General features: G+C 41.1%; 1 protein-coding gene across 1 annotated transcript in view; it reads right to left on the reverse strand.

Moving 5' to 3' along the window:
* Positions 1 to 19,481, reverse strand: part of WDR43 (WD repeat domain 43) — an 89,539-nt gene that overhangs the window by 1,447 nt on the left and 68,611 nt on the right. Inside the window, exons 14-16 of the mRNA XM_085869879.1 lie at positions 11,893 to 11,956; positions 11,691 to 11,804; positions 8,782 to 8,851 (exon numbers count right to left, since the gene is read on the reverse strand). Coding sequence (XP_085726005.1) covers positions 8,782 to 8,851; positions 11,691 to 11,804; positions 11,893 to 11,956 — 248 coding nt within the window. The remainder of the gene's footprint in view (positions 1 to 8,781; positions 8,852 to 11,690; positions 11,805 to 11,892; positions 11,957 to 19,481) is intronic.

Genomic DNA, 19,481 nt, shown 5'->3' on the forward strand with positions numbered 1-19,481 from the left:
TACACGGCAGACAAAAGCACCATTTTTTTTTCTGACGTTATGTTTAATTACATAATAAACCAATGTCACCTGCAGGGTGACCCGTATCTTGCCAAAAGGTGACCACGTGTGACTTCTTTAAGGTCACACTGAGGTGAACAGAGCTGCTATCCACCAGGAGCGACTCCTTGAGGAATATCTGCCTACGAGAGATTGTGATGAGAATCGTTCTACAGAGTAACCATAAAAAATGTGTTTGCCTCATAACGTCACCAAATTACGTCATAATGTCTCAAGCTTGACATATCTAGAAAGCACTCATCGAGGTGTTCAATTTGAGGTACTACACGATATGGTTCCTAAAACTTGAAAATTTGACCTTGGGGTCAAATGTGTTTGACCTGAGGCGCTAACCATGAAGGTCAAGGCCAATCGCCACCAAAAACTAATCAGCTGAGCGCCAGACCATATACTACATTCCCATAAAGTTTGGAGATGATTCGATTAAAATTACTCAAAAAATAAGGGTTTCGTCGACCTCCATGATTTTCCGCAAAGTGACGTTGACCTTTGACCTTGACCTTTATGTGTGCTGAAGGGTATTGTAATAATACTACGAAATGTGTACCCACAAGAGTTTCCGATAAGAAATGTACTCTACAGAGTGATATAAAGGTGAAAAATCCAATGATTACAGACAAACAACAAAACAAAAAAAAAAAATAAACTTACCGAGTAACAGATCTTGCAAAAACTTCGTTTTGGCAAGATAATAATATAAACAAATTCGTAAAATATGATCAGAGAATGCTTTGGTTAGGTTTTAAGTTGCTACAGGTATGTTCTCCAGGTCAAGGAATATGCTGTTAATCATTGCTTGTAATCAAAACTGACCAATTCGGTGCTATGATGTCATTATGACATCATCTCTGTATGAAAAATCTTGGTGATGATGCAATGCAATATTCTCGTGAAACAGATGAGACAAATAATAAAAGTGTGCTATTACAATATCTATTACACCTCCCATTGGAAGTCTGATATTACCATGAGGATACATTAATATGTGACTAATGTATAACTGTGGCTCAGGAAGCACTTTATAACTGTTTTTTTTTTTTTTTGTAAAAATTTCATTGCAGAAGCTTTATTTACTTCATTGCAATGGTGATGGAGGAAAATGTCTTAAATATCACATCATAGCATTTTATGTTGCATGGTAAATAATAGGTGATTACGTCATTATGACATCATAAAGCATTCTTCCCATTGTCCATTTCTTTGGAGCACGACTTTTTTTTAATCATAAGTCCTATGCACAGCTCTGGGGCAAAAATGGCGCTTTTATCCACCGTGTAATGATCCTTGTCCTTTTTGGTGCTAAGGTATGGCACGATCTGGAGGAACTTGCAGGACATGGACTATTGGGAGAAATCGGTGTTCTTTCATATCAATTACAAGGATACGAGTAGACAAGGGAGATTCAACAATTGTCACGAGATGCAACTGTCCCTTGGCGATTGTATCCACAACGGCAAGCGAGAACCTTCCAGCTGTGTTTATTCAGAAAAACAGCATAGCACACTACAATGAAGGACCCCCACCCAGTCCTCCTTCACATTTATACCCCGACCCCACAACCCCAGAAATAATCTCCGTGAAGGTTCTTCCTTCTGCAAGAAGAGTGTGTTCCAGGCAATTCCAAACTTGGAAAATTCTCGTACTTCAGCGAATATTCCGTACATGTTAGACTAACCCCAACGTAAAAACCTGTTCCCCTTTTGCACAAAACTTTTAGAATACATCTCACCTTTGCAAACATTACACAATCATATATGATGACCATTACATTAGGGTGGTCTTATATGCAGGTAAATTGTTAAGTTAAAAATTTGAAAGATGTCACCCCCTAATTGTCTTGAGTACGAAAAAAAGAAGAAAAAAAAAACATAACATCAAAGTTCATCCATTTTGGCCCACATTTAGAGGTTGTTTGATGAGGTTGACGTGGACTGCAGTGGCCTGGTAATAATAATAATTAAAATTAAAACCAGTTACCCCATTAACACAAAACCTTTTGATTAGAATCTCAGCCAATATCATAATGGCTGAGCTAGCTCACCAACCACCCTCCTGAATCTTCATTTGCTCACATGGGTTTATCGAAACTTTTCTGGAAACACAGACTTCAGGATGCGACATCACTATAACTCTATAATTGGGCAGTGGTCTGGCATGATTAGTGATGTTTGCATAGATATCGTTTTATATTTGCTGTTGGGAAAGTGGCTTCCATAGTCATACACAACTTGAAGGAGTAATTCTTCCTTTGTTGTAATGGCATTATACAGTACTCCTCAATAAGGGCTACACCCCTTTCAGCATTGTCATCCATCACCTTCAGGTGTTCAACTGTCTGTCTGTCGTGCCTCCCTGAGCTCCGCGGACTCGTTGGATCTCAGAAAACAAGCTGGAATTTTGAAGCATTGTGGTCTTGAAAACCTGACATCCATCATTTTCTTTGCGACAAAATATTCAACTGACATGTCCTCAGACTTCCTGATATTCAGCAGGATGGACTTTAGAGGTTTATGCATGCCTTCCTTTTCATGTAATGCCTTTACACCATTGCTAGTTTTAACTTTGTGGATACATCTCAATCAAAGAATGCCAAACCAATGAGCTCCTTTCCTCATGGCCAGTGAACTTAAACTGTCTCCTCCACATCTAGATATTGAGAGCATACAATTCCTTGGCCATCCATCTCACATGATGCTGGGCTCCAGGTGCTATAAGTGACACCCCATGAGGAGGGAGATACCAGAAAGGTTCACCATATTCAGAATGTCGATATAATGCGACTCACAATGTAAGATTTCATCTTCATTGAGCAACCCCAAAATGTTAATCAACATGGATAAAATGTGGTTCTAATTATTGATTTGTATATTAGAACAAAATGTGGGGGTGAGTCGTGAAAATCTGAACTTCAAAATAAGGACGAGCACACAATACATTTTGTATTACACCTTAAGCCTACCATTGTATGTCATCGCTGTAGCCGTAAATCGCCAAACAGATATGCGAATAATTTGTGACAATATATCGGATTTCAACCTGAGATCAAAGCGTCACAAGGCATGCGCTTAAATGGGAATGACACTTTGGTGCAATCTCAATGGGACATGAAGGTAGTTCCATTCCCCACATGATAGCTCTTTCCATTATGTGTGATAGTGGTCCTTAAACTATCATTAGCCCCCGTTGGACTGAATCCGAAATGGAGGCTTACGGATTTGGTCTCAATTTTCATGTGTGTGTGTGCGTGTGTGTATCCGCAACCAGATCTAAAACATGTATGGACCTATTTTATTTGTACTTGGCACAAACACAACACATGATGGTACACATATACACATCATATTTTTTTTCCGACATCAAATCCAAGATGGCCGAGAGGCGGCCATTTTAGTTTAAAAACAAAAACAAAAAAAACTGTGTCAAACACGTCCTTAGCCATTTCTCGAACATGCATTTACCGATGTTGTTCAAAATTGGCACACAGGTAAAGAATAATGACTTACATAAGCATGTCTTTTATTTTTTCGAGATCGCACCCAAGATGGTCGATTGGTGGTCGTTTTGTTATTTAAATGTGTCCCTAACCATTTCTCAGACATGCATAGTCCAATTTTGTTCAAACTTGGCACAAGCACAGTACATGATGGCATACACGTGCACCTCACTTTATTTTGCGATCTGATCAAAGATGGCTGACTGATAGAGTGGCGGCCATTTTAATTGTACATAATTTTGGCCTTGCCCTTTAACTCTATACAGCAAAATTAATAAAACAACAGGGGTTATGACATTTTATGTCTTTTTTATTTATTCAGCAATATCACAATGGCTGAGCTGGCATACAAATGACATTGCCAATTGGCCGTAATTTATGACATGCCTTCTTTATATGATGCCTCCAAAGTCAAAGGCTCATGGCAGAGCAGCAACACAAATTATACACACACATGCAGACAAATAAATGAGACAACACAAGACTACTTCAGATAAGCAGAGCTACTGAGCTTGGGGGAAGTGACCAAAACACTCTGGGTACGAGTGATGCCATATTAATGACATCATTTCTCTTCAGCACTTAGCGGTGCAATAAAAGGAATTTCTTTCTCCCCATGGACAAGCATTTTTCTGTGCTCTATCCTCAAAATGCTGAATGTCGTGAGGAAGCAGCACATACACAATTTAAAGTGTTTAGTACAACTCGGCTGGGGTTAGAATCAAACTGCCAACCTTGCAGACTCAGAGCAGCTACCCTTACACAGATGCCAACCCTCCCGATTTCATCGGGAGGCTTCCGAAAATTCACCCAAACTCCCGCCCTTACGATCACTATCCTTATCCTCCCGAAATTTTGATATTTTTGCACTGTTCACTAATCAGAATGTACTAGTATGAGAATTGAATGAAAAGCATCGTCTGCTACGTATAGCATGTGGTAACTCCATAACGTTCGCTGCTTCCAAATTGTACGTAAAAAATTGCAAATTCAAATGAGGAGCAGCGAAACATTGGGTCTGGATCTCGCTTATGCGATCATGCACTGAGATTTAGTGCATGCGGTATGTGTGCAATACAGTGCATGCGGTATGTATGCACAGTGTATATGCATGCGATACGCTCACTGCATGCAGCTGGGCCCCGTACCAGCCTGGCGGTCGCGACCACCGTGCGGTGTTTAACAGCCGCTGGAGTTCTACGAGTCGCGCTGCAGCTGTGGAACATCGACTTCGAAGTTACCGATGCTTCAAGCCCTCGATGTTGATTACGAAATGGCAGAAAAGAAGCTTACGAAGACCAAGAAATGGTCTCAGAAGTACAAGACCGAATACAGTCTCCAATACCCGTGTATTCGAAAGTCTGAAAGAGGAATTCATCATGCGTATTGTACAGTATGCAGCGTTGATATTTCAGTTGAGCACGGAGGTCGCGATGATATTCGGAAGCACGTTGGAAGCAAACGGCACACAGACATTGCAAAGGAGAGATCTTCGAGCACGAGTACCGGTACACTTCTGAATTATTTCACCAAACAAGGGACAAGCGAGGAAGAGGATGTTACCCGAGCGGAACTTCTCTTTAGTGCATTTATTGTGGAACATAACTTGCCCATATCAGTCTCAGATCATGCTGGACCTCTATTTCAAAAGATGTTTCCAGATTCAAAAGTTGCTTCAAAGTATGGATGTGCAAGAACAAAAACTTCAGCAATAATTGGTGAGTTGTCAAATGTTTCTGCTTCATCTATTGCCGATATTGCTAGACTAGCTCCATTTAGCCTAGCTACAGACGGTAGCAATGACAGTGGTGAGGCCCAGCTATATCCTGTCCTGATTTCGTACTATGACAACAGTGCTGGGATTGTGAAGCAAGGTTTGCTAAGTTTGCCTGCGTGCAAACAAGATTCCACTGGAGAAAACATTTTCAAACTGCTTGATCATGAGTTCAGTGACAGGAAAATTCCGTGGGGAAATTGTGTTTCCTTTTGTGCTGATAATGCCTCTGTCATGGTGGGCAAGCACAAAGGAGTCGCTGCTTATATCCACAAACAAAATCCAGAGTGCAACATCATGGGATGCCCTTGCCATATGATGCACAATACGGCCAAGAAGGCGGCTCAGGCCTTACCCATTGAATCAGATGACTTTCTCATCGATATTTACTACTACTTGGACAAAAGTAGTAAACGCGTCAAAGGAGTGAAAGCACTGCAAGAACTCTGTGATGCCCCGACACACAAGATTCTGAAGCATGTCGCAACAAGGTGGCTGTCCCTTGGTCAGTGCCTAGACAGGCTGATTGAACAGTGGGAGCCACTTCGCCTCTTCTTCAAAGAAGAAGTACAAAGAAAAATGCAACCAACTGTAGCCAAGACTCTAACAACGAGCAAGAAGGACGGCACTGTATCTACTGCCAGTACTGGCACTGCAGGATCAAGCACTAGTGGAGCAGCATTCACCACTACCACTGCAGTATCTGCTGCGAAGAAGACAGCAGGGACAGCACCAAAACCAATGCTGAGAGCAGGTAGCATCACCGGCCCTTCATCACGTTCATCTACAAAGCAGATCCCTTCAGAGTCGAGAAAGACTGTGATAGTCCCATCTACAGGCAAAGAAGGACCCAAGTTAAGTTCTGCTTTTGCCAAATCACTTGATAGAAGCTCAGCAAAACCTTCGAATCAGAGGTCTTCTTCCTTGGCTGCACCTACCTCAAGCTCTCTCCTCAAACGTAAAATTGGATCTGGTACTACGAGTCTGACCTCTTCTGCTGGCAGTAAACGCAAGTGTGATCGCCCTGCGGCTAAGTGTACTACGAGTTCTACAACTAAAAGCGCATCTTCCTCAAACACTGTGCAGGAATCTAGAGAAAAACGTGTCAACAGGATGTTCTTGTCTCCACAAACAAAACTATTGTTTCTTCCTTCGATATGCTAACAAGCTTTTTGAGAAGGGGAATCTTCTGCTCCAAAGAGACGAACCCTGTATTCATCTCCTGCACGGAGAATTGAATGGTCTTCTGAAAGATATCTTCGTACGGTTTTTGAAACCATCGGTGTCATCGGTTGCTCTGGTAAATGTACCCTTCTCTGACAGAAATCATCAGAAGAATGATGAGGACCTCATGATTGGGAACGATGCCAAACTGTATATAAGGGAACAAAGGAGTCTCAAGAAATCCACCTTCACTCTGAGTGAGTCAGACATCCAAGGTTTCTTCAGTGCAGTTCGCTCATATTATGTGAAAGCCTGCAATTACATCTTCAAAACCTGGCCGCTAGATGATGAATTAGCCAAGCATGCTCAGGTGCTGGATGTTAAGCTACACCAAGAAGTGGGGTTTGACTGTGTGGAGTTTTTCATCAAGAAATTCCCCTGTCTGTTCAGTGGCGGTGATAGTGACATAGACAGTCTTGAGAGTGAATTCGCTCACTACCAGGCAGACGCCTCCATAGCTACAATTGTTACTGAGACAGTGAGAGTGGATGAGCAGTGGCATCGGATTTCACAGCTCACAGATCCCTGCACTGGTGCCAAGAAGTATCCTAATTTGAGCAAAGTGATGAAGGGAATCTTGGTCATTCCTCATTCGAACGCATCATGTGAGCGGGCACTCAGTCTTGTACGGAAGAATCATACTGAATTTCGTCCCAATTTGAGTGTCAAAACCCTGGAAGCTCTCTGAATTGAAAAACTAGCTCATAGCACCCCTTGCTGCCAGAGAGAATACAGCAAAGACATAATCAGAAGGGCTAAAAGAGCCACACAGCTGTCACTCAGCAAAGCTGCCATGGAAAAAGCAAGCAGCAGTAGTACCAGCCAGTAAGGTAAGAAAAATATTGCTTCTTTTGTGCTTTTTGTTAATCTTTGATTGTCCCCTAACTTACTAATATTAACATACATGTAACATTAAAAAGTGCACAATTTTCCCCTTTTTTTGTTCAAAAAGTGGGAATTCTTAACATGTTAAATGCTCCAAAATAGGGCTCAGAGGGCACTAGAGAGCATCTAGAACCCCAGAGCTTCCAGGGCCCTAAGGCGGGCCCTGGACCCCGCCGCAAGGGTCGAGCGCTCAGCGCTCGAGATGTGCGCTTCGCGCACATTATTTGGTGTCGGTTGCAAATCCTCCCTAATTCTGATTTCCAAAAGTTGGCATCTCTGCCCTTATGCCACTGAGTCTTGGGACTAACAGTTAAGGAACTAAGGGATATGTAAATCATAAACTTGTAGCATATATTCACGATTTAAATTGCTCCTTTTCTGAAAACCCAGTCTTCAGGATACTACAACTCTATATCTGCTTGCAAAATGATTAAAATATGATATGGACGTTTATGGTCATTAAATATTTGACAAACTGCAAAATCAAATGGGAACTCACAGCACAAGATGGAATGCACATATTAATAGTCTGGATAACACAAGAAAAACAAAAATAACTAATTCTGGTATAAAAAAAATAATTTGTCCACATGCATCTTCGACCTTAGATTTTAATGTGATAATGTGGCATCCTCTCCCCAACCCTCTCCTCAAACAGCATTGAGAAATCAAAACCAGGGGACAGAGGGAGACAAGGCAAGTCAGGAATCTCACACTGAAACACTCAACATTGATGCAGCTTCGCTACAAGTGAAGATTACTATTGATGCAAAATTAACCAAAAGAACAATCACTTTCTGGCTTTCATAATGCATTACTTTTTCAAGATGTAAAAGCTCCATTTTCGTGAAATCCCTTCCTACGCACAGCCACATGGGTTTAGAGGCCTGTGCCCCAAAGCAGACCTCAGAACAACAAAACTCCAATGATTTGGATGGAACAGTGCTGTGGAAACAGACCTCTTGAGCAAGACAAAATTAAGTGTGCCTCACGAGATATCATCATATTACAATTAAAGAAGTGGCTGCATGTTTCTTTGTTTGCTTGACTTGTATGCACTCCTGAATTGGTGGATGGAATGACTTGAAAACTGGTGGTTGTACTCGGTGTGTACACGAGAGGGTTTCTGGTGGAAAAAATTCCAATTCCAGGGGTTCAGGGTTTTGGCAGGACCACAATTCTCTCCATGCAAGTGTGTATAGCATAGCGGTGGGTGGGGGCATTGCAGGTTATATTAAAATACACCAATTCTGGGAGGGAATTAACCTGCCCATGAAGACGTTCTTCACCAGTGAATGCAATGAAAGAGATAAGGTATTCTTAATTTGCAGCCAAAACCACTTACCTTCTTCAAACACTAGTCTTGCCGTCACCTGTTTGCGATGACTGTCCACGGGCAATTCCGATGCTTTCAACTGCAATGAAAATAAAATGATACCAAACTGAAAATAAACCCCTTTGTTTTCGAAATCTGGAACAATGTTCACATGGGGGAAAATGCTATTAAGAATGATCTGTATGGTACAAAAGGTCAAATTTTCTAAAAAGCAGAATTAGCAAAACAGCAACTTCAACATCGGTGAAAGGAATGAAAATAAAAAAAACTAACAAGACCAACCTGCCAAAGAATTATCAATATAAACCAAAAACAGAGTGGAAAAAAACCCCAGGAAAGTGATAGAAAACTTTACTTTGTGCACAGACGGCCAAGTGGATTAAACACTATTCGAAGAGCAAATGAAGAACTTGCACCAATTACTACTCCACCAATTTTAAAATGGCAAAGTCTCCGGAGGAACATTCTAGGTCCAAATGAAACACCACCCAAGGCACGACCTGCTCTTTAAAGTATTTTACAAAACTGGTAGAGTACCATATTTGCCACAATATCTTGTTTGGTATGCATTTTCTGTTCCTCAAAATTAAAAAAAAGTATACAAAGGATTGGGGAAGGGAAGAGAGTTTAAATTTAAAAAAACATGAAAGAAGGTTAAAAAGAAAGGAAACCAGTAGCGGTACGTTCAATGTACACCGCCCCATGCCAAATAAATAAATAACAAATCCTCCAGCGCGCGATATCGTCGGGGCGCCTGGAAATGCTGCCTTACAGCACACAGCCAGAGTTGGGAGCGGTGCACAATAATTGATTGATTAATTGCATAATTTAAATAAATAACAATCGTAAAATAATTAATTTCTCAATCAATTGCCAAATAGGGTACCGAAACCACTGTTTCATGCAAATCTGTAACTTTTTGAAAATTAAGTAATTAATCGAAAAATGAATAATTAATCGATTAACTGATTTATCAATAAATCAAAAATACCTTTTATAGCCAAATCACTTGGTCACTGTCATGTTCAAATATCAGCTTCCTCGCTCAAAATATGCCCGAGATATTGCCAGGATGAGAAATCAAATAAATAGGAAATTAAGAAATCGATAATTCAGTAATCAATCAATGAATCAAAAAATAATGATTTTGTCAAAGTACATCTTCACTTTTGTCCCCAAATTTCAGCTTCCGAGCTCAAAGAATGGCTGAGATATCGCCTGGACAAACAAGAAAGTAATTAATTAATTAATCAATCAATCAATCAAAAATACTCTTCATAGCCAAATCACTTGTTCAGTCATGTCCAAATATCTCACTTACACACTCATGGCTGAGCTGGCATACAAATGCCAGCTCAGCCATGAAACACCAGAAAGGACCATTTGGAACCCCCCCCCCCCCATCTACTTTCTCAACAATCCTCTGGAAGAAGTCCTTTCTTTCAAGCTTCTGGGTCTCACTATCTGCCATGATCTTTCCTGGGAAAGCCACATTTCCAACCTGGCCTCCAAAGCCAGTCGCCGACTGGAAATCCTCCGTCCTGCAAAGTCCTTCCTCGGCCAACCTGAGCTCCTGACCACATAAAAAGCTTTCGTCCTCATCCTGATCGAGTACTGCTCTCCCATCTCGGCTGGTGCTCCTGCCTCACGTTTCTTGGCTTCACTCAGTGGAAACCAAGGCATTTCGGATCATTGGCATCTCCCGCGATGAGGCTGAGTCTTTGGGACTCTCACTCTCTCACCAAAGGTAGGTCGGTGGTCTTTCTGTCTTCCACCGTCTCCTCTCTGGTCTCGCCCCCCGCTGCTCTGTCTGTGATTTGTCCTCACCATATTTCCGCAGGGCGCTCAAGGTCCACCAACAGCCCCCTTCTAGTAAAACTACCAAAATCACAAATCGCTGCTCACCTTCACTCTTTCATTCCTCTTTTTCCCATCTTTGGAATAAACTCCCACACTCTCTTCGATCCCATTCTTCCCTCCAGGCCTTCAAAACAGCTGTTCACCACCAGCTCTTGTCGTCCCCCATCCAAATCCTCGATCTTTTCTACCCCCGATAATCCATCCAAACCCACCTCCTTCAAATTCCCTGCTTTCCTTCCTGAAAGTCCCTGTAATATCCATCTTGTGTACCCCATGTTCCCCACCCCCATCCCTCTCCCTTCCACAGATCTCCTAATGTCTGTTTCTCACTGTTTTGTCCTTCCCACACCCCTCTTGTCTCATGCCCCCTTTTCTGTGTGTTGTGTGTTCGCTCTAACACGAGCCTTGACAAGGTATACAAAAAAAAATCAGCTTCCTCACTCAAAATATGCCTGAGATATTGCCAGGATGAGAAATAAAATAAATGAGCAATTAATAAATCGATAATAATTAAGTAATTAATCAATCGATGAACCAAAAAACAAAAAATACCGTTTTTGCCAAAGCACATCCTCACTTTTATACCCAAATTTCAGCTTCCTAGCTCAAAGGACGGCTGAGATATCGCTCGGCCAAACAAACAAGAAAGAAAGAAAGAAAACGGAGTAAAAATTTAGTACTCCCCCTTCCTTCGGTGCCTGGCGAAGACGTCATGCATCGCCTGGATATGGAATTGGGAAGGAGCGGTGTACAAAAAAGGGGTGGGGGGAGTTCTAAAGGGGAGATGTGGTTTGAGAATAAATAGGAAAGGATATTGGTGGGGGAGGGTAGGAAAAGACAGAAGAAGAAGAAAGAGTGGGGAGGGCAAGAATTCCAACTGCATCCAGGCAAAGGCCGAATCATGGAAATATAAATTGTGGTAGGGGTGAAATATTTTGCGGTTTAAGTATGTAATATGTAGATAGTCCGAAGGAGACATTCTGTGCTGACCAATATCCATAAACAAACTATGACAATACAGCACTGGAAACTGACCACCTCGGTAGTGCCTGCCTCACCTGCTTCACCATCATGTACAGCTTTCCTTGAAGGCGGATCATGCATTGGTAGTTTCGTAAACGACTGTCCATAAGCTCATAAACTGTGGAAAACTGTTGTGGTAGGTCTGGTAACTGCATGAGGGAGCAGAAACACTCACGTCAACCACATGCTGCGACAAGCAACATAGATCCATAAAAATCATGAGGAAGCAGCACTCACCGATGAAAGGTAAGAGGCATGCACGATGCACACAGTCTTTATCCAGCGCAGCATTTTTGATGCACTGCAGAGACCAAACGTACTCATCATCAAATAATCAAGACACACATGTAACAAAAGTAAATAAATCAGGTTGTCGACCCGCAAACTTCCCTTTCGGCCAGTTTTGAATTAAAATAAATAATACGAGAGCTGGTGACTGTGCAGTTGCCAACATGAAGAGCAAATCACACAACACAACTCAATAGCCAAGGAAACATCCCCTGCCCTGAAGGGAAATTTCTTTTATCAGCCACAACATTCCCACATTCGTGTGGGCTTGGCCAGGGGAAATTTTTGGCCTAAGGCTTTCAGGAACCAGGGGACAGGCATGACGTTCAACTAAGTAAAGTCTGGAATTTGGAATTTGAGCATGGTGCTGGTGTATGCCCCGGTTCAAATAGGTGTACCATATCCCTGTGTGTCGTAAGAGGCGACCAGGGTTGCGTCAGGAAGGGCATCCGGCGTAAAACCAGTGCCAAATCATTATGCGGATCATTGATCCGCTGAGGCGACCCCTAACGGGAGCAGCCGAAAGAAGAAGAAGAAGCATGGTGCTGGTGATATCATGGCTACTCTTCGCGAAGGACACTGTGGGATCATTAACGTCGACCATCCAATGGCGGCAGACAGGCCGCCAGTTTAACATCCATCCAAGGGAGGGCACACACATTGATGTGATGTGGACGTAAAAGGAACTCACCTGCCTGTGAAACACCAGGATGACAGTTTAGAGATGGGCCAAGATTCAAACCCAGGCTCAATAACTTAAACCTTAGAGGCTATCGAGCATGGGGTCAAATCTTCCCCCTCCCCCCCCCCCGGTCTTCAAGACAACTGTTCACCACCATCCCAGATCATCCCCATCCAAAACCATGATCTTTTCTACACCCGTTTAAACCACCACCATCCCCCCCCACCCCTTCTGTATCCATTTGTCCACCCTTTGCGTTCTCCCCTCCCCCTCATCGTTACCCGCATCTCTTGTTTGTACGTCTCAGTTCATTTTATCCCCCGGCTCTGCTGTTGGCATTTCCCCTCTTCTATTTCTGCAATTCCTTTTGTTATCCTGATTTTGCATCCTGATCCGTCCTGTGTTCTACAGTGCCTATAGAAAGTAAACACTCACTTAAAAAAAATTCACCTTTTGTTGCCTTATAGCCTGGAATTAAATTACATTCATTCAAACTTTTTCCACCTTTATTAACATATCGTAACCTACAACTTTCAAGTGAAAAACAAATTCTACAAATTTCAGAAAATTCATTAAAAATACAAAACTAGAATATCTTGGTTTGATAATTGTCCACCCCCCAAAAATAGCAATTGTAAATCAGCTCAGGTGTAACCAATCACCTTCAAAATCACACACCAAGTTAATTGGTCTCCACCAGTGTTAAATTGTAGTGATTCTGATTATTTTAGGATAAAATCAGCTGTTCCTGGAGGTTTCCTCTGCTGGGTGGTGAATTTCACAGCAAAGGCTCAGCAATAAGCATGAAGGAGCTTTCAAAAGACCTCTGGAATAAAGTTGTGGAAAGGTACAGATCAGGGGATGGGTATAAAAATATTTCAAAGGCCATGAATATCCCTTGGAACACAGTCAAGACAATGGTTAAGAAGTGGAAGGTGTATGGTATCACGAAGACCCTGCCGAGATTAGGCCTTCCCTCCAAACAGGATGATCAAGCAAGGAGGAGACTGATCAGAGAGGCTACCAAAAGGCCAATGGCAACTTTGAAAGAGATACATGTCTTTGTGGCAATTACTGGTCACTCTGTGCATGTGACAATAATATCCCAAGCACTCCACAGATCGAGCCTGTACGGAAGGGTGGCAAAAAGGAAGCCATTACTCAAAAAAGCCCATCTTGGGTCCCGTTTGAGGTATGAAAAAACCACTCCAGAGATTCTGAAGCCATGTAGCAAAAGGTTTTGTGGTCTGACAAAACCAAGATGGAACTTTTTTTGCCTAAATGTAAAATGTTACATTTAGCACATGCCCAATACAGCACATCACCCAAAGAACACCATTCCAACTGTGAATAATGGTGGTGACAGCATCATGGGGATGTTTCTCATCAGCAGGGACTGGGGCACTTGTCTGGATAGAAGGGAAAATAGATGGAGTAAAATCCAGAAAAAATCTGAGAGTAAAACCTGCTACCTTCTGCAAGAAAGCTGAAATTGGGATGGAAGTTCACCTTTCAGCATGATGACCCAAGGCACACAGCCAAAGCTGCACTGGAGTGGCTCAGGAACAAAAAGATAAATGTCCTTGAGTGGTCCAGAGCCCTGACCGAAATCCAATCGAAAATTTGTAGCACGACTTGAAGATTGCTGCCCATCAAAGCTTCCCACGCAACTTGACTGAGCTTGAACAGTTTTGTGCAGAAGAATGGGCAAATGTTGCCCAATAAAAACATGCAAAGTTGTAAGAGACCTAACCCAACAGATTCACAGCTGTAATTGCTGTTAAAAGTGCTTCCACCATGTATTAACTTCGGTGGGGGGGGGGGGGGGGGGGTGGACACTTATCCAACCAAGATATTCTAGTTTTGTATTTTTAATGAATTTTCTGAAATTTGTAGAATTTGTGTTTCACTTGGAAGTTGTGGGTTACAATATGTAAATAAAGGTGGAAGAAGTCTGATTGAATGCAATTTAATTCCACACTACAAGGCAATAAAAGGTGAAAATTTTGAAGGTGGGGTGTAGATTATATAGGCACTGCAGCTCTTCCATGAGCCTCGACTCTGTATCCATCCTGCCAGCCCCCTGCCATGAAGGGAAATAATAATAATGAGAATTGCACTTTATAACTGCGAGCAGTTACGGCCAGGTACTAAGTGGCTTCACTTTGATTAGACACCTGACCCAAGACGTCATCTTTAATAAAATTAATTAAGACTAGGTACTCAATCACATCTTTAAAGTTTTACATTAATCGATGAAGTTTTTTTTAATGCAATGTGGCTGCAAGACCATTTGAATGATTATATTGAAATTTCCAACCAATAATCCCCATGCTGAGTTGATCATATTAAAAAAAATGTTTTTACCTGAAACCACCTAACCTATCCATGCGATAACTTATAAATATGATTCACTAGCGTCGGTGCATCTACTGTGCCTTCAGAAAGTATTCACACATTTTATTGAGTTACAGGCTGAATTTAAAATTGATTAAATTAAAAAAAAATTGTCACTGATCGATCCAAAATACCCCATAATGACAGTGAAAACATGCTTTTAGAAATTTTTCATATATGTTAATAAAAAAATGAAAACCTGAAATGTCTTGCGTCAATAAGTATTCAACCCCCTGAGTCAATACTTTGTAGAAGCACCTTTGGCAGCGATTACAGCTTCGAATCTTCTTGGGTATGTTTGCATCAACTTTGCACATCTGTATTTGGGGATTTTCTCCTATTCCTCCTTGTAGATTCGCTCAAGCTCTGTCAAGTTTGATGGGGAGTGTTGGTGAACAGCAATCTTCAAGTCTTTCCATAGATTCTCAATGGGATTTAAGTTTGGCCCACTCAAGGACTTTAACGTTCTTGTTCTGAAGCCATTCAAGTGCTGCTTTGGCTGTATGCATGAGGTCATTGTCCTGTTGGAATGTAAATCTTCGCCGCCGTCGAAGGTCTTTTGCACTCTAAAGCAAGTTGTCCTCAAGGATTTGCCTGTATTCATTGTTCCCTCTATCCTGAAAAGTCTCCCAGTCTCTACTGCTGAAAAGCATCCCCATCGCATGATGCTGCCACCACCATGCTTCATGGTCGGGATGGTGTTAGATGGGTGATGAGCTGTGCTTGGTTTCCTCCAGACATCGCGCTTTGCATTCAGACCAAAGAGTTCAATTTTCATCTCATCAAACGACAGAATCTTTTGCCTCATGCTTTGTTTTTCAGACTCCAGGCGTGCTGTCATGTGCCTTTTTCCCAGAAGTGACTTATATCTGGCCACTATGGTGCTGCAGAAATTGTTGCCCTTCCATCAGGTTCTCCCATCTCAGCCAAGGAACTCTAGTTCTGTCAGAGTGGTCATTGGGTTCTTGGTCACCTTCTGACTAAGGTCCTTCTTGCCCATTTGCTCACTTTGGTCAGATGGTCAGCTCTAGGAATAGTCTGGGTAGTTCCTTATTCTTTCCATTTCCTAATGATGGAGCTCATTGTGCTCTTGGAAACTTTCAACACTAGAAATTGTTTTATACCCTTCCCCTGATCTATACATCCTCACAATTCTATCTTGGAGTTCTACGGACAATTCCTTGGACTTCATGGTGGAGTTTCTGCTCTGACGTGCACTGCCAACTGTGGGACCTTATATAGAAATGTGTGTTTCTTTCTAAATCATGTCAAATCAATTGAATTGGCCACAGGTAGACTCCAATCAAGTTGTAGAGAAATCTCAAGGATGATCAAAGTAAATTGGATGCACCAAAGTTCAATTTGGAGTGTTATAGCAAAGTGGTTGAATACTTGTTGACGCAAGACATTTCAGCTTTTAATTTTTAATAGATTTGTAAAAAATTCTCAAAACATTGTTTTCTCTTTGTCATTATGGTTTTGTGTTTATCAGTAATTTTTTTTTTTTGGAAATTTAGTCCATTTTTAATTCAGGCTTTAATGCAACAAAATGTGAGAAGTTGAGGCGTGAGTACTTTCTGAAGGCACTGTGTTTTGATAATGATGTCATCATCAGTGATGTGGCATGACTGCCATATTGGTTTTAAGGAAATATTGACAACTATTTCTCTGAAACCACTGAAGCAATTGATGCAAGACTTCACAGTTGTGATCCATAACCCTTACTGCATATATTGTGGTTTCACAGCGATTAGTTAAGCGGTTTCAGAGGAGGTTTTTAAGGAATCAGGTTTCAAACTAATAGAGCCCAACCATGTGACCTATACCATAATATTACACTCTGGCTCTTATTAGGTCAGAGATCATGTTCGTGGAGTTTCGTGTTGATCGGATAAGGTTTATTTTTTTATCCAATATGACTGTCAAACCACATGACCTATGACAATCATTTTCACACTATCTGCAGCAATGGTGTTAGATGATACATAGAAAGTTTCTTACCGATAGGGTAAGCAATTTCAGAGAATTTTTTAAAATACATTTTCTTTTAATGCAATACGGCTGCCACAATGCCACAATTAATGCAATCCATGTGACTGATGACATTTTGGTGATCAAAATTTAATCACCATGTCTAATCGATGACACATCTAAAGTTTCACGTTGATTAGTTGGGTGGTTTGAAAGATGTTTTTTTAAGGTTTTCGGTTAAATCCAAGACGGCTGCCAGACCATGTGACCTATGGCATGATAGTAATCAAACTTTATTCGCCATGGCGAATCGATCATTTGTGTGGAGTATTACACTCTGATCTCTAAAGCAGTTCTGGAGAAGAAAAAATCTGAAGGGTTTATTTGTTAAAAAAAATATGACCGCCAAACCACATGACCGACGACATCATAAATTTAATATTTCCATCAATTGTCACAGATGATGTGAATGAAGCTTAAGATTTTTAGGTTGCTGAGAGTGGTTGCTGAGAAAGAAAAAAGTTGAAGAAAATAATAGAGCAAAAAATGGGACGAAGAATAAAAAACATTAATGATAATAAACAGACCAAAAACAATAGAGTACCAGCCTTTTATGAGGGTACCTAAGGCTTTGGTACCCTAATAAAAGGTCTGCGCCAGTTTCAGTCTGAGGAAATTCCACAGTGCAGTTGCATAATGGGTAAACACGTTGTTGGAGTCGTTATGGTTAATGACACACGAGACTGCCACTGAAATACTTACTGATGAGACCTTATCATTCGCTTATATTTCAACAATCATTTCCATTTTTAGATTATTCATGGCATCAGCAGTACAAAAAGTGAGCAACATGCTGTACCCAACTTGTATGCCATTCACTTCTGTGGCATACTTTGTATTTGCTTGTTCATGTTTTAACCAAAATTATGCCTTTCAATAAGCCCCATTGTTTTCTACCCCAAATTACCAAAACCCAATTACCATCTCTTCTGCTCTTGCTAAACCCCTAACTCCCTCCCCAAAATGTAATGCGTTTGTATGATTTTTTTTTGTAAGACTGTTTCCATCTGCTTGTCAGTCTATCAACCTGTTATCCTCTGCTGTTAGTCTCCTCGATGAGTGACTATTTAAAAATGAAAAAGAAAGACAGGAAAATAACAAAGATAAAACAGAAGAAAAAAAATTTACACATCTTTCGAATACACATCTCCTACCCCTACCCCTCCCTTATCCTCCCACCAAATTGTATCAAGATCAGTCAACATTGCACAAAACAATAATGTAAAAATAGTAACAGGCCGACATGAGGTTTGATAACTCTGCTAGGTTTCTTGGAAAAAGAAATAAAAACAAGGAGCTGATACTCCAGGTCCCCTGCCCTTTGGGTGATATGATGAATAAATCGGTGTAATATGAAAGCTAAATCTTGAACGTTTTTTAATATCACGTACACAAGCCAAGTTAACGAGATGGTTGCAATGGCAACAGAATTCAGGAAACCACAGCTATTATCTAATCTGGTTGAGATAATGTCATGAGGAATAGATATTTGCAATATGAAAGTGAAATGTTCAATGGTTTTAAAATATCGTGCACACAAAAGTACATGGATGGATGATCGGTTGATTGGACGGAGGCTCATATTAATGTCCCACGTATGACCTTAGCTGAGGGGCGGGGGATAGTAATAAAGGCCCATACTCTTGAGAGAGCTTCAGAGTATTCACGGCAAGTCGAGCAACATTTGAAGGCGAGAAACAATCCTGGCCACATTGCCATTCCATCATAGGATACTCGACTGAATCGCAGTTAAAGGGAAATGAGGTTATAAAGGATGATTTGGCAGGTATTTTTAATCTGTTCCAGCTTGCAAACGATAACTTGCCAACTCTTTGTGAAAGACACCATGGGATGTTTTACATCTACCCACAGCCAAGGCTGGCAGGCAGGTCCTCTGGCTTAATGTCCTTCCGATGGATGGCATACAAATTAGTGCATCATAGTTAAAAGGAAACATTCAAAATTTCAAAGAAAAAAATAAATGAGAATTATGAGATTAGATCATTATCGATGGTTTCACACTTTGCATCCATGCAGGAAACAAAATAGCACACCATTAAACAGCAAAGCAAAGTCAATAAATTTTCAGGAAATGGCAATGTTTTGACTTTTAGCTTCGTTTCATTAATTCAAAGCTTGAAAAGCTCATTCTTAAGTTCAGTCAGATCAGACTCACACCCCTGGCACCAAATTAAAGTGGCGCCATACTACACAATTATTTAGATTTTCGAGTCCGGGCACCAAACTCGTATTTTAAGATTTCTCCTATTCTAAGAAGAATGGAAACACAACTTAAGAATGAATAAAGATCAGACTAATTTGCATAAAAATGACTAATTGAAATGCTAATGTTACTTTTAATTATACTAATGAGTAAACTTACAAACACGAAGGTTGTCAGAAACCAGAAACGAAAGCTGACCATACA

Source organism: Eptatretus burgeri, chromosome 2 (genome assembly GCF_056783735.1).
Source record: "Eptatretus burgeri isolate ZD-2024b chromosome 2, Ebu_testis_v1, whole genome shotgun sequence".
Taxonomy (NCBI): domain Eukaryota; kingdom Metazoa; phylum Chordata; class Myxini; order Myxiniformes; family Myxinidae; genus Eptatretus; species Eptatretus burgeri.